The 17967-nt window shown below is 42.3% G+C and overlaps 1 protein-coding gene across 2 annotated transcripts; it reads right to left on the bottom strand.

Moving 5' to 3' along the window:
• Window positions 1–517: 517 nt before the first annotated feature.
• On the bottom strand, window positions 518–17561 carry scarb2a (scavenger receptor class B, member 2a). Of its 2 annotated transcripts, XM_030416795.1 has the most exons (13): window positions 16991–17560; window positions 12026–12183; window positions 11722–11869; window positions 11257–11451; window positions 10333–10424; window positions 9631–9750; window positions 9043–9221; window positions 7314–7432; window positions 6512–6585; window positions 6321–6372; window positions 6079–6231; window positions 4808–4855; window positions 518–4468 (listed from the first exon to the last, which is right to left on the bottom strand). In XM_030416795.1, the coding sequence occupies exons 1-13, from the start codon at window positions 17111–17113 to the stop codon at window positions 4337–4339; spliced, it is 1593 nt and encodes a 530-aa protein (XP_030272655.1). In that variant the 5' UTR covers window positions 17114–17560; the 3' UTR covers window positions 518–4336. The 2 variants fall into 2 exon arrangements, with proteins under 2 accessions (XP_030272655.1, XP_030272656.1); XM_030416796.1 differs by lacking the exon at window positions 4808–4855 and having other exon boundaries at window positions 4337–4468; window positions 16991–17561.
• Between the last annotated feature and the right edge of the window lie 406 nt (window positions 17562–17967).

Below are 17967 nucleotides of genomic sequence, written 5' to 3'. Positions count from 1 at the left end.
TTAGTCACAGAAAAACACTAAATGCTTAGTCAAGCAGGAAATATGAGTGGATGGGTAACTTGTTCCACCATAGTAGATGGTGTAAAGGTATTATGGGACATTTTGCTGTCTTTCAGAGTTCACTCTGACTTTTGTGAGGGCTGTCTGGGGGCAGCCGATTAGCTTAGCTTAGCATAAACACTGGGAAACAGCTAGCCCTCCAGCTCAACTACAACAACAGCTGAAGCGAACTAATGAACAAGTTATATGTTGTATGTTTAATCCATACAAGATCGGAGATACAAAGCTGCCAGCTGTAGCTTTAAATTAACACACAGATCACCACATTAAGCCGTGAACTCAGACTGATGGTTATCAAAGTTAAATAATTAATAGTGTTTACATTTTTCACATGTGTAGTTTTTCTTATAATTCGAACCAGATTACGTCGTCAGTGTAAATTCATCAGTTTTGTTCCCACAGACTGATTTATTTGTATTTTCCCGACAGTTTATACAGAAGACAGAAGATGACTGCGTTGAACTTTGCACTTGAATGCAACTTTTATTTTTTTGCAAATACACTAGAAATTTTTACAAAAGCACTGTAGAAACATCTGTGCAGTGTAAATTATCAAAACTAAAAATAGATATTACATCGAATTCATTTTGCACCTAGCATGACAAGCAGGATTGTCATTTTCAGCAGCAAAACAAATTAGTATATCTCAAGAGGAAATGTCTGTTAGTGACTTCAGCAAATTAATGGGGGAAAAAAAAAATAAAAAAGGATGGTATGGCACAAGTGCTCATCCCTGAAGGAGGGCTTCATTCATCTTCTAGATAGGTTACACAGCATCAATGCTTTATTTTACTCAGTCATCAAGATAATCAGCCTTCCAGTAAAAATCACTCCAGTTCGACAGAAATGGTGCATTGGCTCCACAAACACAAATTTACTCACACAAGATCTCATACTCGTCCAACACACACAATCTTAAACCACTCATGAACACTCTTTACAGACACTTTACAGGGTTCTGGCAGCTCCCAGTGTGACATACTGGTCCATCTTCTACACTTTTGTGTATTTTCAGTGTGAAAAACATTGAAATGATCCCAAATGAAATGTGCTGAACTTTTTTTCTTTTTTTTTTTTTTTAAATGAAATGACTAAAATCACACTAAAGAAAAATAAAGGAAATACTTCCACACAAGTGAAACAAAAAAAAAAGAGAAAACAAAAGATACATAAATATAGTGTGGCCCCTTACAAAACATCCACAATTTATTTCATACGGTTATGTATTGCTTTGTTTTACATAATACTGAGATCTGCTCGCAAAGAGCATCAATTACTTCCATTTGCTCTTGGTGACAAAAAAAGCAATACCAATCAAACCATGTGAATTTTCTCTTTTTTTTTCTCTCTTTTAGTTTTGCCTTGATGTAAAAAAGGTGCATACACGCATCCGTTCACGCTCACACAAATTGCTGCAAATACTTGTAAGTAAGTGGTGGCACGATTCCCAAAAATAAAGGAAAAAAAAAGGTAGGCGGTGGTTTTTCGGCACAACCGTTATCGCAGAGGAGAGTAAACACGGCGCTGGGGCAGATCTATGTAGGTTATCTTTGGTCAAGCAGGGACGAGCCAATGGGCTTGAATGACTGGACTCAAAGGTCAGTGTAGTAGAAGTCAGATGGTGGAGGAATGACGGCTCAGGTGTGTGTTTGAACTGACACACTTCAACTCTTGGGATTAAGGTCTATCAGGTTCAAGTCAAGATTTTTTTCCTTTAAAAAGGTGGATGGAGGTTGCAATGAGATGGTGGTCACTTGCATGTAGGTGGTAATAAAAAGGCCTTTAGTGAATTGATTTTTTTTTTATAAAAAGGACTACTTTACTCTCCACCAGTGATATTAATCCCAGTATCAGACTTCTGACACCAATCTTAGATGGTGCTGAAGCGGCTCGCCCTTTTTGTGCACCTCCAGCGAACTGTCACTAATCCTATAATAAGACCCAACGGTACATGCGATATGGTCAGATCATCAGCTAATAGAGTGGTTAAATGTGATAACTTTACAAAAGTGTTGCTAGTGATAACTGTAACTGCTAATTCCAGTAAATGGCAGCAAGCTTTGGGCTTTGTATCTTGTGCTCAGGCGTCACAAACAGTTCGGCGACACAGAGGAGAGCCTACTGTGTACCAACCTGAAACGAGCACAACATGGTAAATACCACATATACAAGTACAAGTCCATAGGTTATGGCATTTTTTTAGCAGCAATAACAAATACAAAAGTATATCAAAAGAAGACACTCCATGTGCTGAAAAGCGAGTAACACAGAGACGTGGATGTCTGTTCCCTCACAACAACATCCTTCATAATAAAACCAATACTATTGAGGACAAACCATTGAAATGTTCCGAACTTTTGGACCACCTGCATTGAAATGAACAGGACTAGAAAAGAAAAAAAAAAAAAAACAAACAATGACAATAAACAGGGCACAATTTCCAGGCAAAGTGCAGGGAATTTTCCACGCTGACAGTGTTATGGCCTTAAATTCACATCCCATTAGCAACTACCACTGGGTTTTTGACGATGTGACGCGACAGAGTGTGGCGGACAGAGAAATGAAAACACCACACGACGAACATAAGACAAACAGTGATTCAAGTGCTGTGTGCTGCGATTTTGCCTGAATGCCTACAGCTCCTTGGCAAAACTGAATGACTGCACAGCGGCGAGCGAGTGGCGCACAGGGCTCCCTCAAAACCCAACGATTCCACTTCTTTTTCTATTTTTTATTCAAATATTCACGGCACTTGTCAGTGTCTTTAACAGATCAGCTGTAAATATATATAATAATAAAACAGGACAAAAAAACCTGGTAGCCTTGTGTGAGGACTGGTTTTAGCAATCCAAATTGTGCTTTCTCTAATAGGTAACAGTGTAGACGTGCAGGAGCGGTCGACACAGAGCAAAGTTAGTGTCTTTCAGCACACCTAGGAGGACTGCTATGCTGGATTTTGGTCAGAGGTATCTCAACATTTCCCCTTTAAATATGTACAATAACAACAAAAAAAGAGATTTCCAGCTTATTTGAACAATGTATGAACATAAAGAACACACTGAACCGTTGTAAGGCAGAAAGCAGGTTCAAGTCTCCCTTGTAAGTCTTGTTGGTGTTTATTTTTTTTTCTTCCATTTTTGTTTTGAATGCGTGATGAAGCCTAAAAAAGGTGAAACTTTTCAAGCTACTGACTTGCATTCGTAACAACTTCACAGCTATAGAGTCATCACCTCCACTAATGATGACTTTGAAATGTAGCTGAGGTCTCTGGATAGTTTTTTTAACTAGTGTTCAGGGGGGGAAAAAAAACAAAACAAAAGGGTGACGGTGACTAAAACGATGAGGGGAAGGTCAAAATCACAAGTACTCCAGGTGTCACACTACACTGTGCCCGCATCAAGAAAAATAGTTGCCCATTGTCCATCAAAACAGGACAATGAAGTGTAAGACAAGGGTGCACACACATGTTCACTAACTGATACTGGAAGTGTGGTCTGTAGGTGTGTAGGTGCACTAATTCATCTTAGGAAAAAAAGGCAAAAAAATGCTATAAATAGTTTGGCTCAGTCTGTTTTTTTTTTGTTTTTTTTTGTCTTTACTAAAAAGGATATGCTGAGTTCAGTTTTGTTAGCAAAACCATTTTATCCCCCGAGCCAGGGGGCTCAGGGAGTTTTGTCCTATGGATTAGGGGGCTTTTTGAAACTTGTTGGCTTGAAATGTTCTCCTCACGCAACACCGATGGAGAGGAAAGAGCAAGAATACGACGGTGACAACACCCCCTGTTGTTCAGGTGAATACTAAAGACTCTCTTTTAGCCATATTAGTCGGTGGATTCGGCTCCGAACGTCATGCATCCGCGTACAGCGGCGACACATATGCTACCGCGTTCCCTCAGTAGAATTAGGGGAAAAAGGCGTGTCCCGGCTCAGCCCATTCAGTGTCCCTTCATCCTTTAGGCCAACCGGGACGGAAATGGGGAATAGAGTGTGGGAGTTTGTGTTGCAGTACGGCAGGCAGTGAGGGCCATGCTCAGCAGGTAGAGTAGAGGAGGATAGACAGTCATAAGAGGGCTCAGTGAGAGGAGCAATGTCTTTGTTGACTAAACATTTACCAGGGCTCGTGTCCCACACCTTTCCCCATCCTCCCCAACCCCCCCCAAAAAAAGTGAAAATGAGCCCATTCTGTATGTAAACCCCCACCCGTGGTAATGTAACACCCATGTGCTGCTCCCTTAACCCCCCTTCCTGAGCGCCACACTTGGGGAGGGGATCCTCGATCAACACTTCTGGGCCTCCACTGGAGACATGGCAATGTAGGAGCCGTTCCTCATCGGCTGGGTGGCCTGTGTTTCCGACGGCTCGTCGGGTTTGTCGCTGACCTGTGTGTAGGCCGTGTCATCTTTCGCCGTCTGAGCAGGAAGAGTCAGGAGGAGAGAAGTTAGTACAAACCACTGAAGTGGCGAGGCGTCAGAATATTGTTCAATACTTAAGAGACAATAAAATGGGAGTAAATGTGTTGACTGAAATGTCTGCAGTGAGCCGCATCAATCTAAATGTGCATCAGTTATGAAAACAACCACCACACAAAACATTAACTTAAAGATAAAGAAACATTACACCGTGAGGTGAGAACTTATAATGGAATATCATGTCCCATGGGGATAATTAAAAATGATAATCAGAAATGATGATAAATGATAATAAATTGAAAAAGGAGAATAGCAAACAAGGCAAAAATTAAGACTTACAGTAAAAGAATGAAAAGCTTCAGTAAAATCAATACGTTTTACTTCGTTCTAAAACAGAAAAGGAAAAAAGGGGGGTTACAGAAAATTAAAATTAGAACATGGTTAATACAACATTTCTTCACATTGCAATTAAGCATGTTTTAACATTTTCTCAATTCTAAGCAAAACTTGTAAGTGTGCACGTTAAAGATATAGTTTGACATTTTGGGAAATACTTGTATCTGCTTTCTATCCGAGAGATAAGACGAGAAGAACAATAACACTCTCAGTCCTGTAAACTTGGTATGAGGCTACAGTCAGTTAGCTTATTTTATCTTAGCATAGCATAAAGACTGGAAACCAGAGGGAACAGCTAGCCTAGCCCTGAGTTCAAATATCAGCACCTCTAAAGCTCACTAATTTAGCTTTTTGATATTCCTTTGTTCAATCTGTTCAGAAAGTTTAAAAACATTACATTTTGTTGCTGGCAAAGCTAAACTAGCTAATCCCCCCCAGGCTCCAGTCAACTCAGTTTGATGTAGCTTCACATTTAACATGCTAACACAACAGTGGTGTCAGTCTTCTCATCTAACGCTCAGATGAAATAAAACAAAAAGCAAATACTTCTCAAAAAATATCAGGCTATTCCTTTTTCCTTTTGCAGGCCACTCTCCGCAGTGAATAACGTGAACTACGATAATCCTTAATCTGTAATCTGAGGGCGGTGAGGCCAGGGTTCAGATCAACAATCCTGCACTGCCAGAGATAAGAGCTGAACATGCACTGTGCATACATACATTCACAGGACTACTCTGGTTCAATGCACTATGCTAATCTATAGTGCTACTCTAGTTCACAGCCACACTGAACAGAAGGGAAACTAAAACGCTTCCTTCCTGAATCCAAGGATTCGTCGACACATCAGAGATGCATTGACTATTAGAAAACATTCAGCAAGGCAAAAAAAAACAAAAAAAACAGTATTTGATCCAGAATTGTAGGAAACTGTTCATGCTGACTTTGCTGCGCAGGGATCATGCAGTTTGTTAGTTAACATTCATGTAGCTTGGGGTTAAAACCTGCGGCAGCTCAGGAAACTGTTAACCATGCAAAGAAAAAACAGTAAAACTCTTCAAAACACTACAGCATATATTCTGCTATATTACCACCTATGAGTCTAGTTCTCATTTACTCTGTGAGCTAATGTCAGTGGGTAGCACACATTTGTCAAACCAGGGTAACTGTGGATTAATACTACACTCCAGTCCAGAAAAACAGGGGGCAGCTCCTACCTTCTTCTGGCGGTTTCGGCAGAACAAGACGACGAGCACGAACAGCAGGATGACACCCATGCCCACGATGAGCAGAGGGAAGTTTGACGCAAGAGTCACGATCAGGAGCATCGTCCTCATCTGGGATGCCGAATCATCGTCGATAGTCGCCGTCTATAGTCGAGAGAGACGATTATTAATTTGTGTTTTTTACGCTCATGAGAACAGGTGCGTCTCAGACCGAAGTGAAGGGAAACGCTCACCTCATTGACGAACATGATAGGGAAAATGGTCTCATTGATGTGTTTGGTTTTGCTGCAGGGGAGAAAGAGAAAGAGAGAGAGAGAGAGAAGACAGGGAGGTCAGGGAGGACATCTGGCTCAACATGTGGCCAAAATTGGGGCAGATTGTGACGATAGCGAAGTGGGTCAGAGATCAACAAAGTTCAGCTTACGGGAAGCCTTGGATTCTCTTCAGGATGATATTGAGCTGAGCTCTCTTGCAGGCACGGATGGGAACACCTGTGGTCTAAATAAAACAAAAAAAAGAGAGCAGAGGTTTCGGTGAACTGCAGATTAGAGACTTTTTTCTTTCCTTTTTTCCACCTCTCATGCCCTATTCTATATCCTGGGTTCAATAATTGCTGTCTTTACGTATTGTGAGCTAAATAACATACAAGTACTTAAGTTTTTGGTTTTGTTTCTGTTGTTTCATTTTCCTTCTTTTATCTGTCGTGTTTTGTGACTATTAAAGTTCAAAATGTCACTTGTTCTTTCCCTTATCTCTTTATCCATTCCATAAAATTCAGCCTTGAGAAGTAACAGTTTCCCAGGTGATTGTTTAATATGGACCGTCATCCAGTGTGATGGCTTTTCTTCTTGTTTTTTTTTTCTCTTTCTTACCAGTTTTCTTTGCCCTACCAGTACAAAAAATGCTAGAACTAAGACTAAAATCAAATGTAAGCAGGTGAAGAACTACGGTATGCACTTTGGCAATTAAGTATTATTAAAAAAGCAACTCTTATTCTAAAATAAATATTTCCCGAAGCCTTTTCTCTTTAATGATGCTGTCTGACCAAAATAATGCAGAAGAACCATCAGTGCAAACAAAAACAAGAGGAGCTATTACTATGAGTCAATACAACCATTCTTAAAGATAAAAATGGTCATAAAGATCGTAAGCCAATAGATCAAGGTCGAACACAGATTCCTTCCACATGACTAATCTGTTGGGATAATAAATACATAATATCGTACCGGCTGCAGGTCCAGGTACGTCTCGTGCTCCTCCTTGTTGGGGCTGAGCCCATCAACCGCGTTGATGTATTTAGGGTCCGCTTGATAAAAGTGGGGGAAAGACACGACGATGGGGGCACCTTGAAGGACAAACACATGGATCAGTGAATGTTTGCATCCTGAAATGACTTAAACAACAAGGGCTGAGAAAGGATGAAAGCAGAAACGTGAGATAAGATTAAAAAGTATATGGTATTCTGAAGAGCAGAGCTATAAGATATACGGGTATATATCTGCAGCTGATAGTATAAGGAATGCGTGCTGTAATGATAAGCTCACACAGTCAAGAGCGCTCCTGCAAGGACCTGTCCTTGCCCATCCTCAGATCATTTCAAAAAAGCTATATGTATGTTACATTTACATTTCTCTTTGAAAATTCACTCCAGAAATTCAAAGAGGTTCGGTTCAAAAAGGTCCAGTTTCAATAACATAAATGTTAGTAATGAAGGACACATGGTAGGAAGGAACCTCTATCAGCGGTTGATTAACAGATTTTCAAAAAGCAACCTCCTTCGCTCACTGTACAGTCAAATAAAAACATGAAATTCATCTTCATCAACAGCAAGATCACAATCACAATGCTTTCTGCAATGCCTCTACATTAGAGCTGCATCTAGGCTGTACCACTCTTTCATTTTTTAACCACATGCTCCCTCTTTATTTTTAACTTGTTGTAGTTTTTTTTTATATTTCATAAATTAATTAATCAAATCAAGTATACCTTCCTTAAGTTATGTTTCATAATTCTGTTTCAAATACTTCTTCAGAATGCCAGTGATATATAATCCTGGGGGAGAGATGCTGAAACCTTTACATATTTATTATATTTTGACCTGAAAGAAGCCACATCTAGTCATACAGAATCTAAAAATACTGGATTCAGCCCTAAAGACATACTTCTGCTGTTGCAAAAATAACCCCATTGAAAGGAAATTGAGGTTATAAGCAAGAAATGATTTTGTGTTTTGCACTAAATAACTACAGAGGATGCTTATGGCCAAACATTATGCAGCTGTGACGAAATCTGGATGATTTTTTTTTTTTATGGTTTCACCCGCACAGGCTGTTTCAGAATGACACCACTTGGCACATGACAACAGAGCTCGCTCTTGATTGGCTCTCCGACTAGCATCACATAAATCTGCCCAATCAGACGCGCTTGCCTCATGTGAATCAGAGGAGCTGATGTAGACAGCCAATGGGGTTTTAGCAAGGCAAGTGTTCAATAAGCACCAACCTTTTTTTTTTCTAACATTGATTAATACACATATTGGTTTTAGAGGTGTTTTCTTCCACTAAGACAGCAAATGTTGGAACAAATATAAAAGTATGAATATAAACAAACCGCAGAGAAACAGTAGCATATCTGATCCTGTATTCCCCACTGACAATCATTATCAGAGCAATCAGACTCCACTCAATGACCACCATAAAATACTTCAATAGCCTCAACACACAGTCAGCACAGTTAATCATTGAACCGTGTATTGAGCAAAATCCAGCAAGCTCAAACAGAGGGAATGTCAGATAGCAGGCAGGGGACACGGTGGCTCAGTGAAAGGACATTTTTGGGGGCTAAAAAAAGGGGGGGATTTGGGACTGTGCCACTGGACTGGTTAGGGGCCGTCCAAAGGAAAGTGGGTCAGACTATGTGGCAACAGAAGAGAGGGGAAATGGGACACTTGCTTACCTTCTCGACAAACGCTGACTTTAAGCACCCCGGTGCCGAGACAGTCTCCAGCTGGCACGCAGAAGCCCGCGTTAGTGGGGTTGTTTTTGGGGCTCATGAGGACGTCACTGGGAGGTGCGAAGCGGTATGCCTGGATGCCTTTGACCTCCACGTCTTTCACATAGGCCAGATGGATAGACCTAAGAAAAGACAACAAGCAGAGGGCCTGATTAAAGGAAAGATAAAGTAAAAGCTATCGACTGTTATGAAGCTGTTAATGAAGGGCTATCAAGAGGAAGAAAATCACAGGCAATCATTACTATAAAAGCAAACAGGTGACCTCACTTCCTGTATAATCATTCCTTAAAGCCTTGCAGGTGTGTCCAGGTCAAACTCTTTGACATTCCCACGTGTGTTTTACCTCCATCGGATGCCTTATCAGAAGTTGTAAGGACCAAAATCTCCTAATCAGCGGATTTGTAAGCGTATTGTGTCTGACTCAGCTGTAATTTCCTGACAAGCTAACGAGTCACTGGAAGTTCTCGACCCCGCCCTGCCGGGATGCTTCGACTGTAAACATTTAAAGCCACATAAGCAACACATGCATACCTGCAGAGATCAGCAGCGAAGATGTAGAGCAGCTCGTTCCTGTTTATCAGAGGGTGGAAGACGGCGCCGTCCGTTCCGTTGATCATGTTGCTCTGATTGGAAGACCACCACGACATTTTCCTGTTGATTAAGAAAAATAAAAAAGGTGGAATTAGTGGTTATTTTCATTTTATACTTTTTCTCCACTACATTTATTTTTATTTGTTTAGCTACTTTTATGTGATTAATTGACTAATCGCCACAGCTCTGGTTAGCAGTTCCAAAGCGTGATTTCTTCTTTACTCAACAAATATTGGAAAAATGAATCTCTTAGAGCCTCAAAGTCCCAAAAATATCAATAAAATCTTGTGCAGAAGAAATTAATCATCCGTCAGTTTTTTGACAGCCCCCATCCCCGGCAAACCAGCTACAACAGTAAATTGTAAAAGTACTATTCCCACTTTTGGAACTTTTTAGTAAGGGACCTGAATATTTCTTCCACTCCTGAAATAGTCCACATGCTGACTACACTCAAAGTACAAAGTCACTTTGGAAATCCAAACATTCATTTTGCAATCGTGTTCTACCTCAAACCAGGGAGCAAAGGCCTTCTCCTCTGGACTTTACAGTACAGGTTTTGTAACAAGGTAAATATGATCCTATATGATACTCGTGAAACCATGTGATGAGAAGTGTTTCATTGAGAAAAAGATCGGTCCTCACCTCAGGCCGTTCCACGTGTCGATCTTGCCAAAATCCATGTAGTTCTCCTCGCCGGTGTGGAACACAAACTCTCCTTCATGGGTGCCATTTTTCTGTGGAAAACAAGACAAGACAAGACAAGAGGTTCAGACAAAGCCGCTGTAACCGACAACTGTCGAGGATACAGCGGGGAGACACCAAGTCAGAAACAGTGTTCATGTTTGCTAACAAAGGACCATGGGAACTGTGAAAGAAATAGTGCTTTGTGTCGGCCATTGACATGCCCCTTGTTGTTTTTTTTCACCAGACTTCCATACCATAAAGCAGTAATAGATGACTGGAAAATAGAAAAGAACTTTGGTGCCTGACTTAAAACTAACAAGCAGTTTCACAGTTGATAAATCTGCCCATTATTGGGCAGAATAATCACATCATGACTTTGTCTATGGAATATCATTACCTAGTGGAACCTGCCTTTTTTCTGCTTTCACTTCCTCCATTCTGATGTCTTCAAATTGCTTGTTTTTTTCTACCCAAATCATAGATATTACACGAAGATATGTACTAGATCAATGAACGGCCCCGTACTCCAACTGGATTTTTTTTACTTCACTGCTTGAAGCAGTTCCCAAAGAGCTTATTTCCCTTTCATCAGCTGATCAATTAATCGACTATTGGCTCCATTTCAGTGACTAAAAATGCTGCACTCATCATCACAAGACTGGCGTTGTCACCAAGATGCCTACGTTGCTCTCTAAACAGGAAATACAAGCATCTTCAATCAGCACGCGGCCAGTCTCACTTCTCTTATGATAGGCAGCCACAGACGTTCCAACTCGTCTGTTGGGTTAGTAACCCCTAACGACCAACACGCAAGCGCTTTCTTGAGGTTTTTGCACTATAGTGTCATCGAGCTTGAGTCATCATGAACACAACCGCGCTTACCTTCCACATCAGCCCAAAATGTTCGTCCACCTCGGGCTTCATGGAGTGGATCTTCGTGAGAAGAGGGTCTTTGAAGCCCCACAGAACCTCGTGGACTGTTCGGGTCATGAACACCTCGATGCCCAGGCTGTTCATGTACATGGAAACTACAGTTCGCAGGAAAAAGGAGTAGGAGTTCAGCTCGTTCATCACCGCCTGGGGATGAAAGACAATGCAGGTCAAGTAAAAAAAACAGACAATGGAGAGGGACACAGTTCAATTTACGTTTGCAATGCATGACGGCTTGTTTGTCTTGGCCTCATGTGACTAAAGACTGTATGTTCAGGATATAAAAATGTCACAGCAAAACTAAGAGGACAATGGCCTGATGAAAAACAACACACATGCCAATCAAATGACTCCCTAAAGTAGCAGCTGCAGGTCATAATAACACACATTTTATCACGCACAGGCACCATGTCTTACCACAAATGGGATGTTGACGGTCCTGATGATGTCAACCTCAGGGTCACCGGCTGACTTCTCGGGCACAAACACAAAGGTTTTTGGGTTCAGGGCGTAAATCTTGGTGCCGTTCTCCAAGAAAGTCACGTTTTCCCGTGGCCTGTATTCCCTGGTGTGGAAAGGACATCGGTCAGTCGGTCCAGATGTCTTTTGTTTTTATTTCACACTGCACTGACAAAGTGTTTCCAGATGGAGATGGCCCTTCTTCAAGGGGACTTTAACAAACATGACAGATTCCTTTCCCCATCACTACTTGTTAACCTACCTGTAAGTATAGGGTCCAATCTGTTTAACAGCTGCCTTCCCGCCTGCCAGGAACACCTCTGGATTGGTCACATTGAAGAAGTAATACTCCATATAAACAGGTGGAGGTGGATTCTTCCATCCCTCAAACACTTGGCTCTTCTCTGTCAGAGTAATTTCCTATGAAAAAAACCAAGAAAATACAAAATCAGATTGAGGAAAAATGGCAAAAGAAAAAGCTCTTGTAATTTATACTTCAAAAGTGCCAAATGTGAGTTCTTCCACTCAAAGCCCTTGTTATGAATGAGTGCCTTCCGAGAGCACGCAAGGCACTTTTTCTGCGAGAAGCTGGTGCCGGGCCAAGACCTCGGAACCCAGAGGGAGGCAGAGAAAAGTCCGCCACGGCTAAAAAAAAAAGCGTCGGGAAAGGCAGAAAATCTTCTGCACCCTGTATCTGACCTCAGCAAGCCTAGGCAAGAATCTGACTGTGGGCTATCGTCAGCCCACACAACCCAGAAATGTGTTGCAGTCATAAGGACACTATAGCATCTCTGCAGCATAAGCGATCCGACTCCATGCAGGATGTCAGGTGAGTTTTTGTATTCAAACCGTGCAAGCCAAAGCAAGCACGGAGAGTACAGGTTGGCTGTGATTTCACAGATGTGTTGAAAGAAATCATGTGGAGGGGGGAAAAAAAAGTGCGTGACATAAGGCTGGTCGCACATGTCTGAGCATGGGCAATGGTAACCTTTATACAGACCATTAACGGTGTAAGACAACAACCGGTGTGCTGTGACTCAGGAAAACTGAGCTCACTTTTTCCTTTCTTGGAAGATATTTTTCGAAGCTGCGAAAGGAGAAACGTCTTGTGTCTTTTTCATGTCGAGTTCCTGAAAAAACCCCTCTTTCCCCTGTGTGCAAGCGAGGTGCACTTACGAGAGGCTTTACATCGTCTTCTGCACTTGCCGTTGAGAAAATATAGCTTGGGGTGTGGCTGGCACTTCCTGTTTGGGTTACAACTTCCAACCTTCAAATGCGTTTTGCTCTATAGAATTGTTTTCCTGTTTTGTTGAATTTTGCTGCATGTTAGATCTACAGAGGAGTAGACGGAAATAGCTGCTTTGATAGCCTATATTATAAAAAAAAAGGTGAGCTGGATCAACTAACAGAAGAAATGCATGATTCAAACATTCTGCAGCCAAGGAAAAAAGTCTAAATTGGGGTGGGTGGGTGTAAAAATTATTTTTCAGCAGTTTAGGGCTGCGAATAAAGATAATTTCATTATCAGTTAATATGCTGATTCTTTTCTTTAATAGTCTTTTATGGTTTAATCTGTAAAATGCCAAAAATACTAAAAATAAAAATGCCTCCTGTGCTTTGTCCACAGAACAGACAAAAACCCATTTACAAATACATCTTCACAAAATATGAATAAACTGATTAATTGTTGTAGCTCTGGAAAGGGTTGCTCTCGTCTTCATGGGCATATAGTGCTCTTTACGTGTCCTCTTTTTAGGTCTTCTCATCGAGGAATACGAATGCTGCATTGTCACAGCTGCTCAGATTCAAAAATTGTCTGCAGGATCGGAGAAGACACACTTAAAAATGAACTTGAGGTATTTAAGCATTGAGATCCTCCTGAGTCTTGACCTTTTTCCGATTTAATTAACAAGTGAAGTGAAAATAGGTGATGCAGTAAAAGCGTATGACTATAATGACACAACATTACCCAAAACCAGCAGCGCTGACCTAATTTGTGAACGCAAAATGCAAACTCTGTCACTTTTGAAACAGGATTCTGCCCCGTCTGGTTTTTCTCCTGCGGGCGTTTGACAGACTGAGTGACTGTGGCCTACATCTCTGTGTTTGCCAACCTTGAGCAAAGGTCTTTCAAAAGGCCTTCATCTAAGTTATATGACCATCATGCGGTCATCATCCATTTCCTGGAAAAACCTTCATCTATCGCAGAAAAAACCAAGTGAGGGACAGCGTGGAGAGGTTTGTCAGTGTAACCAAAATACAGGTTGAATGAGTTTGAAAGACTCAAACTAAAAACACTAAAGGCAGCTTGAACCGGGCCTTAGTCAAATAACTCCAGACGGAGCTTGGTTAGGTGTGGCGTGACAAGATCCTGCTTGGAACAGCATGCGGAAAACAATTAAAAAAGAAAAGAAAAAAAACACAATTAAAACCAGAGAAGTTTATCAAATGCCTCCTCCCGTGCGTCACGCGCACATTTTCAGGTAATACACACTGAGATTTATCAGCATGACCTTGTTCTTGACTTCTTTAAGCTCAATCAGTCAAACTACCTTGGAAAGTCTCCTCTCCCAAACAGGGCTGGAAGGAGTGGCACGAGTGGGTGTTTTTTTTTTTATTCTTCTTCTAAGCTTCCTTGTGTGAGCACGGCGACTCTGGATAGGCTGAGGCAGGAACAACAACAAGGCACTACGAGGTCGCTCCCAGGCAACAAAAATCATGCCCTCGAGGCCAAGAAGTCTGTCAAATTCCTTGCTTGGCTTATACGCTTGCCTCCCTCCACACCCAGCTCAGCAGACATAAAAAGAGTCTGTGTCCTGGAGGAAATCTTTTCGACTTGTCCCGCAACAACTAGGCTACATCATTATAGCAGAGCCACGGTGGGACATCAGATTAGGTAGAATTTTTGGAGTCGATTCAGCATGTCTGCACTCGCCTAATTCAATGGGAAGACTGTGGCCAAAGAGGATTAGCTATGCTGTCATTTCATGTAATCGCCGGCCACATCAGAATTATGTCCCCCCGTTGATGAACTTTGACTGACTCTTTTAATTTGGATCCCCTGGGATGCTGCCGGGATCGGGAATGAGAGACAAATGAGAGTCGGACCTAAATTTAACCGAGGGAGCCGTCTGCCAGTCCCCTACTTGGACAAATAGCGTGTTGAGCTTTCCCCGGCTTTTTCCTCTTCTTAAGTAGAGGGAGGGAGCGGACTTGGTGAAGAAGAAGAAGAGGAAGAAGCAGAAGCAGAGAGGTTTTAAAGTAGTTGCACACAGCATCCAACACAGAGATTAACTCGGTACGAGGAATGTGAGGTATTTAAGCGAGGCTGCAGGGGGGATAGGATGTCAGCTGCTACCTCCCCACCCCCCCCAACCACACCCCATCAGGTTGCCACCCCATCATCCCAAAAATACAGTACCAGGCAGACACTTGTAATTTAAACACTTAATGGCCCACGAGTCCTGCGAAGTATGTACACGTCACTGCAGAACTCCAGTGATCAAACCACATTTCATAGTTGCATTTTTAATAAAACTAAGGTCAGAAATAAAATGTTTTAAAAGGAGAACTATGTAGTTTTGGAGAAGAACGATTAATCAGAAGAGAAAGAGCTTCACTGACAGATTTCTTTTCAATATCTAAACCAACTAAATGAATAAAACTCTTTGTCTTCATACCTGAATGAGTTGAATAAAAACAAAAGCTGACCTTGAAGTATGACACGATATCACGCGGTTTTACTTCATTAATATTTGGCGGACCCGGCCACCTTTTTCTAGCTTCGAGCAGTGTTCCGTGCACCTCGATTTCCTCCGAGAACAGCTTGTGCCATTTGTATTTGTATTAATACCCGATTGATATTATAAATGTTAAAACTCTACGGTTGAATAACTTCTCCAAAAACTACACATTAACTTGACTGCATTTTATAAGACAACACACACACACACAAAAAGGGGGGGTTAAGCAAAGAGTATTGGTTGCGTTACTCATGCGGAACTCATTTGAAGACAGCCGTTATTGATTTGTGGAGCAGCAAAAGACCCAAAACAGAACAGTATCGCGAGTTAATACAAGTGAATCAGCGGGGTTCGGGGGGAAATTCCCCTTCATAGCCTACATTAACGGGACTCCGACCTTAAATTCCCCCTGGCTCTTGAAACAGCTTTTAAATCAGCATTTATCTTTTAACACCTAGACGAATATGTCAGTCTGGTTTACACAAGCCGGGATGCCTGATTGCCACTAAAAAGGTGGATGGTTGTCACACCATCCTGTAAAACTTGCCACAGCTCCATCACTGGAAGTTAGGGAGGGAGGGAGGTTCTTGTGTCCACTCACCCAGGCTCCCTTCCCCCATTCCTCAAGACCTGAACACCTCCACCCCCACTACCCACCATGTCACTCACTGGCTGAGATTCTCTACTATTACTACTACTGCCCACCCGTCTCTGTACACCCTACCGTCCAGAAACCAACACACGAAAGCCTGCCCCAACAGAAATGTGTCACCAGGTCATGCGCACGGTGCTGCTTATCAAATACCCTTCAGTACGAGCCAGGACAAGTCACATATCATGCCTTTAATCCCACTTTTCCAATTCAGAGCCTTGATTGAGTCATGTGATGTGTGCCCGATTCATATAAACGCTGCACATCCGTGAAGGAATGTTAAAAAGGTGTGTCAATGGGAGTAAAAAACACACCATAAAAAAAAAAAAAAGAAAAAACGAGCCACGGTCATGATAAAGTCACACGATCATTATTCCCCCCTGTGGGAGTTGCAGGGGGTTTTCTGCCTACGGTGCAGCGACAGCCCCTGTGTGTAATGTTCAAACAACACACGCCGGTGTTACTCGTGTGTCCTAATGCGAGCTGCACAGCCATGTAACGGGACTTTAAACGCTGCCCGATCCTCGGATCATGCAGATTCGTGGAAGGGTTGAAAAGCTCGGCTGGAGCTGGAGGAGGTTTGCAGAAATGCGGGGCAAAAATAGCAACACAAACATGAAACAAATGGGTCAGAATAAGACATTTTAAAACACACAATCCGGTGTCCCTCTGCGGGTACTACCGGTGAAACGATGCTGCATGCGGATGACTGGCCGCTGCAGATGACACGTTTAAAAACCACCCTCGAGTGTGACAGATGGGTGACAAAATATGACAGGGGGGAAAAAGAGGAGAGGTTTTGAGAGAGAACATGAAGATCGGCCCAACTCACTTTTTTTAGCCGGCTGTGGATCATTGTTTGGAAGACTTGAGCCACGACCAGGGCGATCCCCACGATCAGGAGGTGAGCGCACACGATGCCGGTGGCGTAAATGGCACAGGACCTCCGAGTCATGATGCCGGATGGCGGATGTGTTGTCCCCCCTCGGTGTTTGATTAAACAAAACTTCACTGAAGTCGATGATAACTCCCCCCTCGCTCAGACACACACAGAGATCTCTTGATAGCAAAAGGTGTGTTTGGGTCGTGAAACCTCCGGAGGATCCGCTGCGGGTTTTAAACTTGTCTCTCTTCACCGCCCTGGAGTGCTCTCTCTCTCCCCGGGTACGAGAAATACAAAAGAAACAAAAACACACCGCGAGTATCAAAAAAATATTTATACAAAATCAATGTTGGCACCCTTTTCGTCCAGAAAACACACGGGATTACATTAGAGGAGAGGGGAAGGACTGCGCTGCTCGGAGGCGGTGGTGAAGTGAAAAAGCAGCTCTCAGCACATCGGGACGTAGAAGAAGAGCTGTCCACCTCCTCCCCTTCCTCTACGCATTAATGAAGTCGGTCAGGCGAAAAGCGTCGTTTTGGGGCGGCTGCATGGGCGGTGGGTGTGTGTAAAAAAAAAAAAAAAAAAAAAAAAAAACCGAGTGGAAAAGCATTGATGGACCTTTGCTTACACGGCTCGATGGCTGATGTCACCTTTTAAAACATAATTATGATGATTATAACCCTGAAACAACGCTTTTTTCTCACTAATTCCCATTTTAACGCGCCTTTGCTCACATGTTTTATGTTATATTTTGTATTTTTACGACCTGTCAGTGCTTCATTTTGAGTTTGACACTGATGCCTACCCTGCCAGTGATCACATTTTGAACTTCCTGGCTTGTACGAGCAATGTAAATTCTCAACATGTCAGGATTATGAATGAAGTGGCAGGAGAGTGCGCTCATCTACGTGGCCGTGCCGGAGGGG

The sequence above is a fragment of the Sparus aurata genome, chromosome 5, assembly GCF_900880675.1.
Source record: "Sparus aurata chromosome 5, fSpaAur1.1, whole genome shotgun sequence".
Classification (NCBI taxonomy): Eukaryota; Metazoa; Chordata; class Actinopteri; order Spariformes; family Sparidae; genus Sparus; species Sparus aurata.
The sequence above is the reverse complement of the archived record's forward strand: the minus strand, read 5'-3'. Positions and strand labels throughout refer to the sequence as shown.